Source organism: Lissotriton helveticus, chromosome 8, assembly GCF_964261635.1.
Source record: "Lissotriton helveticus chromosome 8, aLisHel1.1, whole genome shotgun sequence".
In the NCBI taxonomy this organism is placed as follows: Eukaryota; Metazoa; Chordata; class Amphibia; order Caudata; family Salamandridae; genus Lissotriton; species Lissotriton helveticus.
The window spans coordinates 1,173,198,952-1,173,216,256 of NC_136069.1; the positions used below are offsets into that span (position 1 = coordinate 1,173,198,952).

General features: G+C 51.4%; 1 protein-coding gene across 4 annotated transcripts in view; it reads right to left on the bottom strand.

Moving 5' to 3' along the window:
• The window catches only part of ZNF654 (zinc finger protein 654), a 330,726-nt gene that overhangs the window by 17,248 nt on the left and 296,173 nt on the right, over positions 1–17,305 (bottom strand). For all 4 annotated transcript variants that reach the window (XM_078658097.1, XM_078658094.1, XM_078658095.1 and 1 more), the window contains one exon: positions 9,637–9,778. In XM_078658097.1, the coding sequence (XP_078514223.1) occupies positions 9,637–9,778 (142 nt within the window). The remainder of the gene's footprint in view (positions 1–9,636; positions 9,779–17,305) is intronic.

Consider the following 17,305-nt stretch of genomic DNA (forward strand, 5'->3'; position numbering starts at 1 on the left):
CCAGGTGTGTCATGAATTGATTGTTGATTATCTTTTCCAGTACCTTCACTGGGAATGGGAGCTGGTAGATTAGACGCACAAGTTACTACTTGTGTAACGATATATCTGTAAGAGACATTAGTTAGTGATAGATTCCTTACCTTAGAATATCCCCAGGTGTCAGACTGGATCCGGAAAAGTTTTGCGTAGCAGTACTCATGCGCGTCGGTAGGCATCGTCCACGGCTCCGCGTCCATCATCGGCGTCGTGATGACGTCGTTGGAGTACATAGACGCCACCTCTGCGTGCCGATGTCGGTCTTATACACAGCTTTTCCGCGCCAGAAACGCAGAGCGATGATAAAAACCAACACTGGTGCCATGTAACTAGGGCCCTGAAAGGGGATGACCTGAACCCTAGATATCGGTTCGCAGAACGGGGAGGAAGGGTGGGTCGGTAAGGAATCTATCACTAACTAATGTCTCTTACAGATATATCGTTAAACAAGTAGTAACTTGTGATTCTGAAAGAGACACGTTAGTGATAGATTCCTTACCTTAGAATAGATACCCCAGCAATACCAACCCCGGTGGTGGGTCTGCGAACCAAAGAAGCCATCCCTCCGGACTTGGCTGTCCAGGCAGTATTGTCTTGCGAACGGGTGCAGCGAGGCCCACGTAGCTGCCTAAGAAATGTCCTGCAAGGGGACTCCCCGGCCCAGGGCAGTAGTAGTCGCCGTGGCCCGAGTGGAATGGGCCCTCAGCCCAACAGGAGGTTTCTTTTTAGCCAAGGAGTAGCATGCCTGGATGCACAACACGATCCACCGAGAGATGGTCCGTTTGTGCACCGCCTGTCCCTTCTTAGCGCCCACGTAACCAACAAAGAGTTGGTCATCCACCAGGAACTGGCGTGTGCGATCCAGATAGAACGAGAGCCCACGTTTTGGGTCCAGACGTTGGAGCCTCTCTTCCACTTTCGAGGGATGCGGAGGCGGAAAGAAGGTGGGCAAGGTGATGCACTGCCCGATGTGGAAGGCTGTGACTACCTTGGGCAGGAAAGAGGGTCTTGTCCGCAACACAACCTTGTCCGGATGGACAGAAAGGAATGGAGGTTTGGAAGAAAGAGCCTGGAGCTCACTCACTCTCCTGGCAGAGGTGATGGCAACCAGGAAAGCAGTCTTTAGAGTCAAAAGACGAAGAGGACAGTTGTGAAGTGGCTCAAAGGGAGCGCACATCAGATAAGTAAGTACAAGGTTCAAGTCCCACTGGGACATCACGAATGGAACAGGAGGGAACATGTGTGTGATGCCCTTCAAAAACCTATTTACAATTAGGGACTTGAACAAAGATGGCTGATCAGGTAGCCTTAATAAGGCGGAAAGGGCAGAAAGGTAGCCCTTGATAGTGCCCAGAGCAGAGCCCTGCTGGGCAAGAGAAAGCAGGAAGAGGAGAACCTCAGAAAGGGGGGCAGAGAGTGGATCCACAGCCTTTGCTCTGCACCATGCCACAAATCTGTTCCACCTGCAGGCGTATACCGACTTTGTGGAGGGACGCCTGGCTGACAGAATGACATTACAGACTTCAGGAGGCAAGTCAAATGGCCTCAACTGTCGCCGCTCAATCTCCAAGCTTGTAGGTGGAGACTGGCCAGGTTCAGGTGGAGGACCGTTCCCTGCTGCTGCGACAGAAGGTCCTCCCGAAGAGGCAGGCAAATCGGGGGATCGACAGACATGCTGAGTAGCTCCAGATACCAATATCTTCATGCCCAGTCCGGAGCCACAAGGATAACCTGGGCCCGGTCGCGCCTGATCTTCTTCAGCACTCTGGGCAGAAGTGGTATAGGCGGAAAGGCGTACAATAGACCGCAACTCCACTCGCTACGAAAAGAGTCTCCGAGCGAGTGCAGCCTTGGAAATTCCAACACGCAGAATTGACGACATTGCACGTTCTCTTCTGTGGCGAATAGATCTAACCAAGGCTCTCCCCACTGCTGAAAGAGGCCTTGCGCCACGTCAGAGTTCAGACGCCATTCGTGATCCATCATGCACTGACGGCTGAGTTCGTCCACCCTGGCGTTCAGAGAACCTGCCAGGTGTTTGACCACCAGGGTCACGCCCTGATGTTCCAGCCACTGCCAGAGGCGCAGAGCCTCCTGGCATAGGGTCCACGACCCCACCCCGCCCTGTTTGTTGCAGTACCACATGGTGGTGGTATTGTTCGTGAACACCTGCACTACACTCCCCCGGACAGAGGGGAGGAATGCCTTCAGTGCAAGCAGGATCGCCCGCAGCTCCAGAAGGTTGATGTGGAGCTGGGACTCCGCCGGAGACCAGAGGCCTTTGATCTCCGCCTCTCCCATGTGGCCCCCCAGCCCTGGAGGGACGCGTCTGTCACAACTACGTGCTCCGGTTGGGAGAGGGATCTGCCGCTGACCCAATCGCGGTCCGTGAGCCACCACTGCAACTGTCTTGCAGTGCCCTCCGAGATCAAGACATTGTCAGACAAGTTGCCCTGATGCTGGGCCCACTGAAACTTCAGGTCCCACTGCAGAGCACGCATCCGCCACCGGGCGCGATGCACCAGAAGGATGCAGGAGGCCATCAGCCCCAGAAGCCGCAGCGTCAACCTGACCGAGACTCAGGATAAAGGCTGAAAGATCAGAATCAGAGCCTGAATATCCCGAACCCGCTGTTCGGGAGGATAAACTTGAAACTGCGCCGAGTCTAGAACCGCTCCGATGAAGAGGAGCTTCTGAGAGGGACACAGGTGTGACTTCGGCACATTGATGGAGAACCCCAGCAGGTGCAGGAGGTCGGCCGTAGTCTGGAGGTGGCTGATGACTGTCTGGGGTAAGCCCGCCTTCAACAACCAGTCGTCGAGGTAGGGGAAGACTGAAACCCCTAACCTGCGCAGATGAGCTGCGACCACCGCCATCACTTTCGTGAACACCCGTGGGGCACTGGTAAGGCGGAAGGGGAGCACGGTAAACTGAAAGTGCTCGTGGCCTTCCATGAACCGCAGGTAACGCCGGTGGGCCGGCAGGACGGGGATGTGAAAATAAGCGTCCTGCAAGTCCAACGCCACCATCCAGTCTCCAGGGTATAGGGCAGCTAAGACCTGAGCCAATGTCAGCATCTTGAACTTCTCCTTCCGGAGGAAGCCGGTGACGTTCCGTAGGTCCAAGATAGGGCGTAGGCCCCCTTTGCCCTTCTTGGGTACCAAAAAGTAGTGGGAGTAACAACCACACCCTACTTCTGGCCAAGGAACGTGCTCGATGGCCCCCTTGGCCAAGAGGGCCGTAACTTCCTCTTGTAGAAGTCTCAAGTGATCCCCCGACACGCGGTGGTACTGCGGTGGCATGGCTGGAGGGGACGCCTCGAAGGGGAGGGAGTAGCCCCTTCGGACATTTGCAGCACCCACCTGTCCGAAGTGACAGTGCGCCAGTGGTAGTGGTGATGGCGAACCCTGCCCCGAACTGGCGTCACATGGGCCTGAAAGCACGGACTAGGAGGGTTTTGAGGCGGATGCTGCAGGTGTAGGTGGGGACTGGCCTCGCCGTTGTCCCCGACAGCCGCCACGGCGGTTTCCACATCCGCCACCGCTCTGGATGGTAGTCTGCAGCCCGTTGCCGGCAGGACGTGTGGGGACGCCCCTTCCTTGGCCACGAAAGGAGCGAAAGGCAGCCGTTTGCTGGTGCGGGGCCGAGAGGCACAAGGACTTGGCCGTAGCCCTGGAGTCCTTAAAGCGCTCAAGGGCATGGTCTGCCTTGTCGCCAAAGAGGCGACAGCCATCGAACGGCATGTCCATAAGTGTGTTTTGGACATCAGCCGAGAAGTTTGCAGATCATAACCAGGCGTGGCGCCGAATCGCCACAGTCGTTGCCATCGCTCTGCCCAGTGAGTCAGTAGTGTCCAGCCCACACCGGATGGAATAACGTGCCGCATCTCGACCCTCCACAAGGGCTTGGTCGAGTTTAGCCCGGACCTCCACCGGGCATTCTGGCAGCACGGCCGCGACCGTATCCCACAGAGAGTGGGTGTAGCGGCTCAAGAGGCATGTGGTATTGACTGACCTCAATCCTAAACTTAGGGAGGAGAATACTCTCTTTCCGTATTGCTCGTACCTCTTGGATTACCGGTCGGGGGGAGCCGACGGGAATGCGGTTTGGGAATTAGAGGCCTGGATGACCAGGCTCTCGGGAGTGGGGAGGGTAGACAGAAAGCAAGGCTCGCCCGTAGCCGGGCGGTGGCGCCTGGCCACGTTCCTATTCACAGGCTGACCCGTGGCGGGCTTGGACCAAGTGCCCAGAAGAATGTCTGATAGGGCCTCAATAAACGGCAGTAGAGGCTCAGCCGAGCTTGCCTGTGGTTTAAGGACCTCAGTGAAGAGGTTAGTCCTCACGGCCGCGACGGGAAGCTCAAGGCTCAAGGCCTTGGCCGCCCTCATCAGCACCACGCTATAGGCAGCCCCCTCCTCCGTAGCCACGCTAAGAGGGGAGACAAAACCAGTGTCGGGCGAAGTGTCCAGACCACTGGCATCCCCAAGCTCTCCTGTCCAGTCCGTAGAATACGGACACTCGAGTGCCAGAGGGTCCTCAGACCCCTCCCAGTCCTCCTTGTCCCCCATCGCCTGGTACTCAGGCTCAAATGATGGGGCCGGGTCATAGAAATAGAAATCTCCCATCGGCATCAAGAGCGGCGCTGCTCCGACGCCAGTACGAAACGAGGGCAGGACCAGGTACGGCGTCTTCCTGGGACGGCGCCGGGGCGACACCCTTTGGGCTGGCGCCGGCGAGGTCGTGAGGTCGACCGACGACGACCCGGAACCGGATCCAGTGGGGCCCTGCGGCATCGGGACCGAAGTCGCCGCCGGGGCTGGAGCACCAGACGGCGCCGGGGCCAAAGCACTCGGCCCGCGTGGGGACCCAGTCGGGACCGCTTGGCCCGAAGGCGCCGCGGAACCTGATGGAGGAGCGAGCGACTTCATGGCCATGAGGAAGTCATCAATCTCCCCCGGCGTCGCGTTCTGCCCAGGGACCGGCGGGTATGGAGCAGGCCGCGACACCTGCGGCTCCAGCGGAGCCGCGTGGGCGGTGTCGCCCGAACTCATGGGTGCATCTCGCGAGCTTGGGGGATGAGTCAGAAGAGTGATGACGTCTCTTCGACTTCTTGTGCTTACCTGAGGAGCCCGAAGACCGTGGACGACTCCCGGAGCCATGGTGGCTCCGACCCCGCGACCGGTCCCTCGACCTCCTCGCGAACCGGGACCTCGAGCGGTGCGGGGCCGACTGCCGGAGCTCGAGTCGCTTGCGGGACTGCTCCCGTCTAGCCTTAGACGTCAGGGCTCGACAGTCGGAACAGACCTTGTCGTCGTGATCGAGGACCAGGCAATGAAGACACCGGAGATGGAGGTCGGTAACCGACATCAGTCGGTCGCAGTCGGCACAGGGTTTGAACCCGGGCATCCCTACCGGCACCGTCGGAGTCGTACAGACTTCGAAACAGATCAAAACATTATCGAAAAAGTTTAGTCAAAAATAGACTAAGGGTACCACTTTTTCCGGATCAGCGCTTGCAGGCGCGGATAAAAGAACTGACGTCAGCACGTGGAGGCGGCGTCTAAGTACTCCGACGATGACATCACGGCGCCCACAATGCGGACGACGGACGCGGAGCCACGGACGACGCCTATCAACGTGCATGGGTACTGCTACGCAAAAAAATTCTGGATTCAGTCTGACGCCTGGGGATATTCTAAGGTAAGGAATCTATCACTAACGTGTCTCTTTCAGATTGTAGTTTGTGGGTTTGCTGGGACCAGATGAGGATTTTTTGAGTAGTGATTGAACTTTGGCGTGTTTCCTGGTGTCTGGAAATGTTGCATGATGCTAGAGGTGTTGTGTAGGGTGGTGAGTTCTTGACCGATCATTTGGTTTCCGAGGTTGAAGATGTGGTGTGGGCACAGGTCTGTGGGAGCTCCCAAGTGGATGAATTTCACGGTGGGGTGGTGTACTGGGTGGAGGATGTTCCAGGTGGTCAGTGTGTGTTGTTCATGTCGGTTACAGTGGTGGCGTATCTGTCAAGGAAGTCCATAGGTGTGAGCTGGGGTTTGAAGTTTCTATATATGGATGCGATCTTGTTGGGGAAGAAGTGGGTGAGGTTGTCTTACAGCTCCTGTGAGGGTGTTAAGTTGTTTTTGCAGGCAGCTCGGTTGGAGTATTCCTTAACTACGTTGAAAAGTTCCTTGGTGTTGTTGGCACTAGTTTGGATGCATACAACAAGGGCTGTCTACTTTGTTTCCCTCAGCATGAGGTGGTAGAGGTTGAGAGAGGGGTCTTGAAGGCTGCCCGGTCATGGGTGTCCTTGCTGCCGTACCATCTCCTCTCCAACTGTTTATTGTCCTGTTTTGCTCTTCTGAGTTCTTGGGTGTACTAGCTGTTCTTTCTGGAGGATTTTCTTTGGATGTTGCTATTGATGGGTACAATGCTGTCTGCACAATTGGAGATCCAAGCGTTGAAGTTTTTCACTCCCTGTTCGAGGTTGGTGGCGGTAGCAGGTTTGGAGGTGTTGAGGGTGTTCGCCCAGCTGGTCTGAGATTTTGTTCCACCTCAGGTGAGGGGCGTTGATCATCTTGGAGGTAGAGGTGTGTGGGCTGGAGATACTGAAGTGAACGTTGGAGTTAGCGGTCCATGTTGAGTTCTGTGACATAGTTGTACTTGACGTGGTTGCTGGAGGTGAAAATTGGGTCCAGCGTGGATGATCGGGGTCAATCCGAGGCTGCTCATACTGTCGAGGTGGTGTGCGGCGTTTTTGTTGTTGGCGTAGTCAATCTGGAAATTTAGGTTGCAGAGGAAGATGCAGTTCTTGCAGTCTAATGCTAGGGGGGCAATGAAGTCTGCAATGGTATTGCAAAAGCTGGGGTGTGGGCCTGGGGATCGGTAAACAAGGGTGCTTCTGATGGTGGTCTTGCCGTCCATGTGGAGCTTAAAGTTGAGATGTTCCATGAGGGGGTGGTGTTGTCAGTGGTGGTGGTGGTACACTGTATGGTCTCTTTGTCGATGATGGCTGCTCCAACTCCCATCTTGTTGGTGCAGTCCTGGTACATCCGTTGGGGATTGCTGTGGCAATGTCTCACACAAAGCCCTCCACCATTTCAGATCACATCACACATGTGGAATCAAAAACATATTCCACCATGAACTCTTCTAGTCACATACACAGTCCCGACACGCATGTTACAAGGCACAAACCATACACACACCTTTCACACATACCAAATCATATCTAAATAAAAGACCCAAATAAGGGAGACTAGCAGAAACCTTTACACTAGGAAAGGTAGTAGGCATCTCTCTCTGAAGCAGTTACGTAAATATGGCTGCTCCTTTACTGATATTAAACTACCACCTGCTGCAGTTACACAAAGCCCAGTTTGAGAGGACAAAGATAGCTCTCTTGAAGAGAAGTGCTCTTTGGATCCTGCCTCGAACAAACCGCATCACTTTGGTGTTTTAGTCTACTGTAACAGGGACATGGCATTGTCTAACATCACTGGCATTGTCTAACATCACAGCACAAAAAGGCACACAAACTTTATCGACAGTACCCTGTGTAAAATGTCTAAATAGCATTTTTGCTTTTCAACTCCGTTGACTGCCATCCCCAAAATTGCCTCTGTTGTTTGATAGAAAAGATAGCTGGATTCTTAGTTCCCAACTTATACTGGATATATGGGTGTCATACAACTGCTATTTAAAGTGGACAATTGCCAGTGCTCAGCTTCTGCCAGGGCCCTTACATGCTAGCAAAAGAGCTTAGCCAAAGCATGTGCCGGTTTTACAGCCCCATAACTATTTTGGATTCTCATCTATCCTGGCACCCTTCAGCGTTTGTATTTTCCAGTTTTCTTGCAGTACACTCTGCAGCAAGGGCATGGTGACCTATTGGTGCAGTATATAAACAAATAAATAACAACTTTGTATCCTACACTAGACTTACAAAATGTCACTGCCTCTTAGAATATGTGTTGGCAGCTGAACCAGTCTACACTATGGAACATTAGTGGTAAATACAAGGCTCTAGATAAGTGCTCAGTAACCACCGATGGCTCCAGGATCTGAAAAAAAGGTATGACCGTTACCAACCTAGTTTCGATGGTAGAGACACCTGGTCAATGAAATATGTGGACTGGTCAAGTAACCAGCAGTGTTTTTAATGTATTTTGTTTTGTTTGCACTTAAGGTGTTTTCATTTGATAGTTAAGGAGAGACGTAGCCCTTTTGCAAGAAGGTTAGCTCTTTTACTTCCATTTCATCCACCACCGTGAAATTAGTGCATTCATCTCCAGGTCTGTGCACCAGGGGCTGTATTATAAATTGTGCTTCAGGGGAAAACGGATGTGTGCGCACCAAGGGCACAATGATATTGCAGAAAGGGTGGTAGATGCCCCTTATCTAATACTGATAACACTGGCGCACACGTAGCACCAGCACTATAACGAGAAGGTACTCCCTCATTTGCATGGGGGTGTGGCACCATACAAACGTTGGAATCTTTGTGCCTGCGCCATATTATAGGTGTGTGTGCAGACACAAATAGGCCATTAGGAGGCGAACTCACAGTGCACCACAAAAAGGTGGGGCACTGTTAGTGAGCCTCCTGAAGGCAACCCTTTTGAGAGGTAAGAAAAGGGGTCCCACAGACCAACTAGATATTTCCCTTCAGGATGATGCAGTCACTCACTACAACTGCTTGCAAGGCGGGGGGATCTCTCTCCCCTAATTAAAGTGTAAGCGGCATGCCGCAGTCTGTCACTGAATGCACTACCCCCAGGGTTGCACAAGTTCACAGCTGACCCAAAGGCAGCGCATTCATTGTTGTATTAGGGTGCACTGACCCTGCCTGCGCCCGGTACACATTTTGTAAGGTGCGCCATTGCACAAACAGGGCAGGTGTATCCTATGTGAAATACAACCCCAAAAATGCATTCATTCCCAGCACTAGAATGTATTAATTCCCAGCACTAGTGGATTACCCCCCTTGAATGTGCCGACCCATCATCGCTTTTTAAATGGGGATACTGCAGCTAAGGCCATCTGTGCCAAAGGCACACGGACAGATGGGCGTGCTGGAAGGAGATCAGACAGGTCTATTCTGCAATTAAATTATCGCAGTGGATGAAATTTGCCATCCTTTCAACAGGCCAAGGTCTAGACCACTCAGGGGTCCTATTTAATTACACCTCCTACCCTGGGACAATACGTTGAGGTTCACCTACCTTGCTGAAGTCTGACCCACCAGGTTCTTTGGAGTAGGATCATAAAATCAGGATCGTCTGGAGCCAGTCGGTGATGCCTGGCTACCATACGCTTTACCAGTAAGCAGGAGCCGGGTTTTGAGAGTGTCCATCAAGGTATCGCTCAATGCCTCTTTAAAGGGGAGCCGGGTCTAAGAGGTTGCACAATGGCTTCGAAAAGTATTGATTAGCTGTGTCATAAGCCTTCATGGCAGTTTGTCTTTATGAGGATGGAGGAAGGTTCACCTCCTGTATACTACTATGCCAATTTCACTGTTGTGGTTAATTTTACTCTTACATGCTACTGTACTGCATAAAAAGACAAACCTAAATAATGACCATAAAATGGTTTATGTAAACTTACTTCGTTAATAATAATCTTCATAAAAGGAAAAATCACTCTGATATTGGTTGCATTCCTTAGCAATTGATAGCATCGATGCACAAATACTTCTTTTGATGAGTTTGATTTCATCTGCAACTTACTCCAAATGAATATCAAATCCCTGGAGAAACAAAATGCACAGAAAATCACACTTATAATAACCTCTCGTTGTACCACAAAATATACAACTTAGGGCATGAACTGTGAACTTTTTTTAGTCAAATGTGGCATACAGTGATTAAATTTTCTATAAATCATTTGAAAACAACCAGTGACCCTAAAAAGGCTTAGTGGGGTATACTAGTAAGTTAAATTTGTATTATGGAGCCGGCTTGTGAGAGCAATTTTAATATATACTGTATGGCAAACACTAATATTCTTAGAGCACTTGTGTAGCCACAACTTTTGTCACTCTACTAGCACGTTTCCACAAACCCAAGGGGGCTTTACAGCAGACCAATTTGAGTTGACATCTGGAAACCAGAACTCCTTCAAAATGTGTGAATTATGTAGCCAATTAAATCATCCAATTGGTTCCTTACTTCATCAAAAACATCAGAATTATTTGGGTCTACTATTGCATAAAACCCCTTAGTAGGAAAGCCCAAGTTAATTTAGCAGCTTGGAGAAGACCTTACTTATACCCTTCCGGAAGAGAGTCAAGCTGCTCATTAACACTATCTTGCCAATTATCCTTCCCTTGAGCTCCCTCCGTGAACTTCTACACCCTTTTTAATCACTTCAGAAGGAAGCATGCCATTTTTCCACAAAGAAGTTAGCTAACACCATAATAGAAATGTATGAATTTTAACTACAAAAAGTATTCCCAAAGGCCCCTATTACGATACCGTTTCTGCGTGAGAAGGAGTAGTTTCTTACCTGTAACTCCAGTTCTGTAGTAGGGGTATCTCTGTTATAGTCATAATCTAGTGAATAGTCCCGCATGTGTGCGTGGACCCCAGAGCAATCAAAAATAATCTCTTAAGCTGTGTTCATTGCAGTCCTGCATAGACACTTAAGAGAGAATTAAGACAAATAATGCAGCCCAACATATAGAAGACTACAAAAGCCACCCCTTCATCTAAACAGTGAAAAAGATAGCCCACCATGTCCGGTTTAACACTATTTTATCAAGGTTTCCTCACAGGGAAAACTCCCCTTCACCAAAATCCTTGAGATGATAGAGAGGAAGGGTTGGACAGACAAGCCCCCATAGGCTGTCATTATGTGTCTTGAAAAGGGATACCGTATCTTTAAGGAACTCTCCAGAGACCCTCGGTATCCCAGGATGCACAGCCAAAGTCCTTTTACTTTCAGTTCTTTTTGAAGGTGTATAAAGCAAGGCCTGCAGCATACAGTACAGTACCATTTTCTCCACCGGGGGGAGGGCGGGCGCTTATGACTATAACAGAGATAACCCTACTACAGTACTGGAGTTACAGGTAGGAAACTACTCCTTCTGTAGTAGGGGATCTCTGTGTATAGTCATAATCTAGTGAATAGAATGGCAAGCCCATCCCAACAACCAATCCGGCGGTGGAGGAAAAAGATAACACCACTACTGTGCAAACAGATTTCTCAACGAAGCCTGCCCAACCTGAGCATCCTCTCTGGCATCAGAGTCCAGACAGTAATGCTTAGCAAAGGTATGGACCGACTTCCAAGTGGTAGCCCTGCAGATCTCTGCAATGGGAACATTACGAAGCAAAGCTGTTGTAGCTGCTTTGCCTCTGGTAGAATGAGCCTTAGGCTTACCCCCTAAGGTCTTGTTAGCCTTCTGGTAACATAACTGAATACAGGACACAATCCACCTAGAGATGGACTGTTTTGAGGTGGCAAGACCAGTCCTGACCGACCCATAATTGACAAACAATTGGTCTGACCTACGAATCTCCTTGGTCTTATCCAAGTAGAATTTCAACACCCTTCTGACAACCAGGGAATGGAGAGACCTTTCCGCTTGAGTGGAAGGATTCTGGAAAAACGTAGGTAAAGTTATGGTCTGATTGACATGGAAATCAGAAATCACCTTATGAAGGAACTTAGGGTGAGTACGCATCACAACCTTAGCAGCATGAAAGACTGTATTAGGTTTTTGGCAACACAACGCCTGAATTTCACTCACCCTGCGGGCCGATGTAATGGCCACAAGGAAGGCCGCCTTCCATGACAAGTGCTGCAGAGAAGCCTTATGGATGGGTTCAAAAGGCTCCTTCATCAACCTGGACAGCACCACATTCAGCTCCCATGATGGCGAAGGACGCCGAACAGGAGGAAACACTTTCTTCAATCCTTCCAAAAAATCTTTAAATCACGAGGATCTGGAAGGAGTAGTTTCTTGCATGTAACTCCAGTTCTGTAGTAGGGGTATCTCTGTTATAGTCATAATCTAGTGAATAGTCCCACCCATGTGCGTGGATCCCGGAGCAATCAAAAATAATCTCTTAAGTCGTCTCCCTCTGCAGTCCTGCATTGACACTTAAGAGAAAATTAAGGACAATAATGCAGCCTGTACCTACAAGGCTACACTGTCCAGTACTTCAACTAGAAATGCCAAGGATAATTTTACCAACATCACATTTCCACAATGTGACAAGTTCCATCCATAGAGTCACTTCCCCTTCACAAAAACCTTGGAATGATAGAGAGGAAGGGATGGACAGACAAGCCCCCATAGGCTGCCACTATGTCTGGAAAAGGGATACCGTTTTTAAGGAACTCTCCAGAGACCCTCTGTATCCCATGATGCACAGCAAACTCCTTTTGCTTTCAGGTCTTTTTGAAGGTGCATCCAGCAAGGCCTGTAGCATACACTACAGTACCATTTTCTCCACCGGGGAGGAGGGCGGGCGCTTATGACTATAACAGAGATACCCCTACTACAGAACTGGAGTTACAGGTAAGAAACTACTCATTCTGTAGTAGAAGATCTCTGTGTATGGTCAATCTAGTGAATAGAATGGCAAGCCCATCCCCAAACACCAACCCTGCTGTGGAGAACAAACAGACAACACCACTATTGTGCAAACAGATTTCGCAACGAACCCTGCCCAACCTGAGCATCTGCCCTGGCATCAGAGTCCAGACAGTAATGCTTAGCAAAGGTGTGGACCGACTTCCAAGTGGCCGCCCTGCAGATCTCTGCAATGGGAACATTACGGAGCAAAGCTGTTGTAGCTGCTTTGCCCCTGGTAGAATGAGCCTTAGGCTTACCCCCTAAGGTCTTGTTCGCTTTCTGATAACATAGCTGGATACATGACACAATCCACCTGGAAATGGACTGTTTAGAGGTAGCCAGACCAGTCCTGACAGACCCATAGTTAATAAACAATTGGTCGGATCCACGAATATCCTTGGTCTTATCCAGATAGAATTTCAACACCCTCCTGACATCCAGGGAATGAAGAGAACGCTCCGCTGGAGTGGAAGGGTTCTGAAAAAACGTTGGTAACGTTATAGTCTGATTAACATGAAAATCAGAGATCACCTTAGGAAGGAACTTAGGGTGAGTACGCATAACAACCTTAGCAGCGTGAAACACAGTATAAGGTTCCTGGCAACACATTGCCTGAATTTCACTCACTCTGCGGGCCGACGTAAAGGCCACGAGGAACGCCGCCTTCCACGACAGGTGCTGCAGTGAAGCCTTGTGAATAGGCTCGAAAGGTTCCTTCATCAACCTGGACAGCACCACATTCAGTTCACACGAAGGCGAAGGAAGCCGAACAGGAGGGAACACTTTCTTCAATCCTTCCAGAAAATCCTTTATCACAGGAACCTGGAAGAAGGACGTCTGCGAAGGACATTTCCTGTATGCAGTCAATGCGGCGAGGTGAACCTTAATGGAAGAGAAATTAAGCCCAGACTGAGCTAAATGCAGAAGGTATGGAAGGATGACATCTTCCCTGCAGGTCGTTGGATCATGGTTCTTAGACTTGCACCAGATGCAGAATCTCTTCCACTTGTAAGCGTAAGAGGTCCTAGTGGAAGGCCTTTTAGCCTCCTTCAATATGTCCATGCAATCCTCAGGAAGATTCAAGTGGCCATATTACACTATCTCAGGAGCCATGCCGCCAAACTCAACGATGAGAGGTTGGGGTGCACCATCTGCCCCCCGAACTTCGTGAGAAGGTCCGTCCGACACGGCAGTCGCCGGTGAGGTAGGAGCGACCGGTGATACAGATCCGTGAACCACCACTGCCTGGGCCATTCTGGAGCGATGAGGATCATCCACGCCCTGGACTGGGACAGCTTGATGAGCACCGCCGGAATCAGGGGAATAGGTGGAAAAGCGTACAGAAAGCTGTTCGACCAGCTGATCCATAACTCGTTCCCCAGAGTCCCCGGCTGGTAATGCCTCGAGGCGAAGTCGCGGCATTTTCTGTTTTTGGCAGTGGCGAACAGATCTACGTCTGGAGTGCCCCACATGGCGAAGATGTCTCCGAGCACCTCGTCGTTTATGACCCACTCGTGGTTTTCTTGGATCAACCTGCTGAGTGCGTCCGCTTGAACATTCTGCACACCTGGCAGATGAGTCGCCGTTATCGTCAGTCCTCTGGCTAGCAGCCAGTGCCAGATCGCCGTCGCTTCCTGTGACAGAGTGCGCGATCTTGAGCCCCCCTGCTTGTTTAGATAATACATTGTGGTCGTATTGTCCGTCTGCACAAGCAAGGAGTTGGTCTGGAAGGACGGATGAAAGGCCTTCAGTGCCAAGTGAACAGCTCTGAGTTCCAGGAAATTGATGTGATACGTGGACTCCGCCGGAGACCACGTTCCCTGGATCTGCAGATGGTCTGAATGCGCTCCCTAGCCCTGGAGAGACGCATCCATCACGATAGTTTGAGTGGGGATGTCCTTGTGGAAAGGAACCCCTCTGAGGAGATTCTCCGCTGAGCACCACCATCTCAGGGACTGTTGGGCGTGACGAGACAACTGGATCCTGTCGTCCCAGCACCATTTCCTCTGGTCCCACTGATCCTCCAAGCATTCCTGCAGCGGCCTCATGTGGAGGCGCGCATGTGGCGTGAGGAAGATGCAAGAGACCATCGACCCCAGTGGTGAAGAAATCGTCCTCACTGTTGTAGATGGAACAGCTATGAGAGCCTGAGCCTTCCTTCCTGGAGAAGTGTGGCTCACTGGTTAGAGGAGGCAGACCTGGAAGCAGAGGTCAGCCCGGGACCAGGGTTCAATTCCCGGCTCGGCGGGGTCTTGAGTCCTAAAATGTCCATGGACTCGACAATTCTCGCTCCGGTGCCTACTCAATTCACGGGTTCACACTCTGCGACTCTGGGCAATAGCTTGCTTAATCTCCACAACGGCCCCTCGCGGCGGGATGCCTGGCTTTCACCTTGCGGATACCCTGCCGGGGTTATCTCACAGGGGAATACCAGGACGGGTTCCCTAAGCAAGCGCTTAGAAACCGCTTGGTGATTTGCGCTATATAAATTCCTGTACATTTACATTTACATCGATAAGCCTCTCTCCTCCGAAGGAGACACGCTTGCTGACAGAGTATCAATGGAGGCTCCCAAGTACTGTAGGCACTGTACAGGCGTCGGAACAGACTTGGACATGTTTATGTGCAACCCCAGCTGGTTGAACAGAATGGCCGTCCTGTTGAAGTGCAGTTGCGTTTCCTGGAAGGTGGAGGCTTTGATCAACCAGTCGTCCAGGTACGGGTAGACAAACACCTTGTTCTTTCTCAGGTGCGCTGCCACCACTGCCATGCATTTTGAAAACGTCCTGGGTGCAGACTTCAGTCCAAACGGTAGTACGGTGTACTGATAGTAATTGGTGCCGACTAGAAATCGCAGGAACTTCCGGTGTTTCCGTGCAATGGGCACATGGAAGTACGCATCTTGCAGATCTATTGCGCAAAGCCAGTCTCCCCTTTGCAGCTGAGGATAAATCTGGTGCAAAGACAGCATGCAAAACTTTTCCCTGGGAATCCATTTGTTTGCTTGTCGCAAATCCAGAATGGGCCTGAACTCATTCTTGTCCTTCTTCTGTACCAGAAAGAAACGTGAGTAAAGACCTTTTCCACTTTGAGACAAAGGGACGTCTTCTATCGCCCTTTTTCTTAACAGGGTATCCGCCTCCACCTGAAGCTTGCACAGTTGGAACTGCGAGCAAACCGGTGAAATCGCTGGAGGCGGGGTGATGAAACGAAGACTGTATCCATTGCAAACAATATTCAGCACCCACTTGTTCTGAGTAAATTTTCTTCACTCTGCCTAGTAATGGTGTATGCTTCCCCCCACCGGAGCGGGTAACGGACGAGGAGGAAGTAAGCCCTCAGGGCCTAGACCCGGCCGGGCCTTTGGGCGTCGAGGAGGACTGTTGGTCGCCTCTTCCCTTCTGGTGTTTCTGGAATGGCCGCCACTGGTACTGCTGCTGCTGTTGGTGCTGCTGGCCAGCTTGACGACCTTGCCCTCTTCCCTGGGCACCGAAACGTCTCTGGAAGGGATAGAAGGTCTTCTTCTGCTCTTTTGGTATCTCTAACCCGACAGCCGTCAGGGTTTCTGCTTCCGCCTTCATGCGGGCCATCTCCTCATCCGCATGTTTACCAAAGAGCGTCGACCCAGAGAATAGCAAGTTGGCGACTCGCTGCTGCGCCTCTGGTTTCAGCGATGTCAAACGCAACCAGGCATGGCATCTCAGATTAATCCCATGGCAGTATCCATGAGCCGCCAAGAGAGAGGAATATGCAGCCGAGCTGATAACCTGACTGGATACCATCATGCCCTCATTGATGATTGATTTCTTGGAAGTCTTCCCTCTTGTCCATCGGAAGGTGCTCCAGAAACTGCTGCAGGGACTCCCACAAAGACCGGTCATACCGACCCAAGAGAGCCGTGGCACTAGCGGCTTTCATGGACGTAGCAGCCGTACCGCAGACTTTTAGTCCAGCTGAGTGCATCTGACGGCTCTCCTTATCCAGAGGCACCGTAGAAGACGGGGCAGTAGCGTGCGGCTTCCTGGCCGCGGTGACGATCACCGAATCCGGCACTGGGTCTGATTGAAGGAACGCCGGATCGGAGTCTGGGGCCCTGTACTTTTTCTGCAGCTGGGAAGGAGCGTATTTCATTGACGCCGGAGTCTAGAAGAGCTCCATTGCCGGTTCCTCCAGCCCTGGCACCAAGGGCAACAAGGGTCGAGACAACTGCCGCTTGTGTAGGGTCTTGAAAATCACCGATGTAGAAGGTGTGGGAACCGTTACCGTAATCCCCAGCTTCGCTGCCCCTCTCAATAACACCTCTTGAAAAGACACAATGTCATCGACCGGTGACACCCTCGTACGTGGGGAATCCGATAAGGTGGGCGAGTAATCCCTGGCACTGGAAGGATCCGTATGACGGGACCTTGACCTGTCCCTTTCGGTGACTGTGCGGTATCGTGTCGAAGAAAGACGGTCACTCCTTGATCGGTGTCTCCGCCTGGACCGTGACCTCGATCTCCTGGGCCTCGGGCGATCCAGTGGCTGTACACGAGGCGGAAGCTGCGGAGGCAGAATCGGAACCATAGGTTGTGGAGGCCTCGTGGGTGGAGACGGGAGGCGCAGCAGAGATAGAGACCGAGGAGTAGGCAGCGGTGGAGGAGGAGGAGGTTGATGAGGGGGAATTGGAGGAGGAGGAAGAGGAGGAGGAGT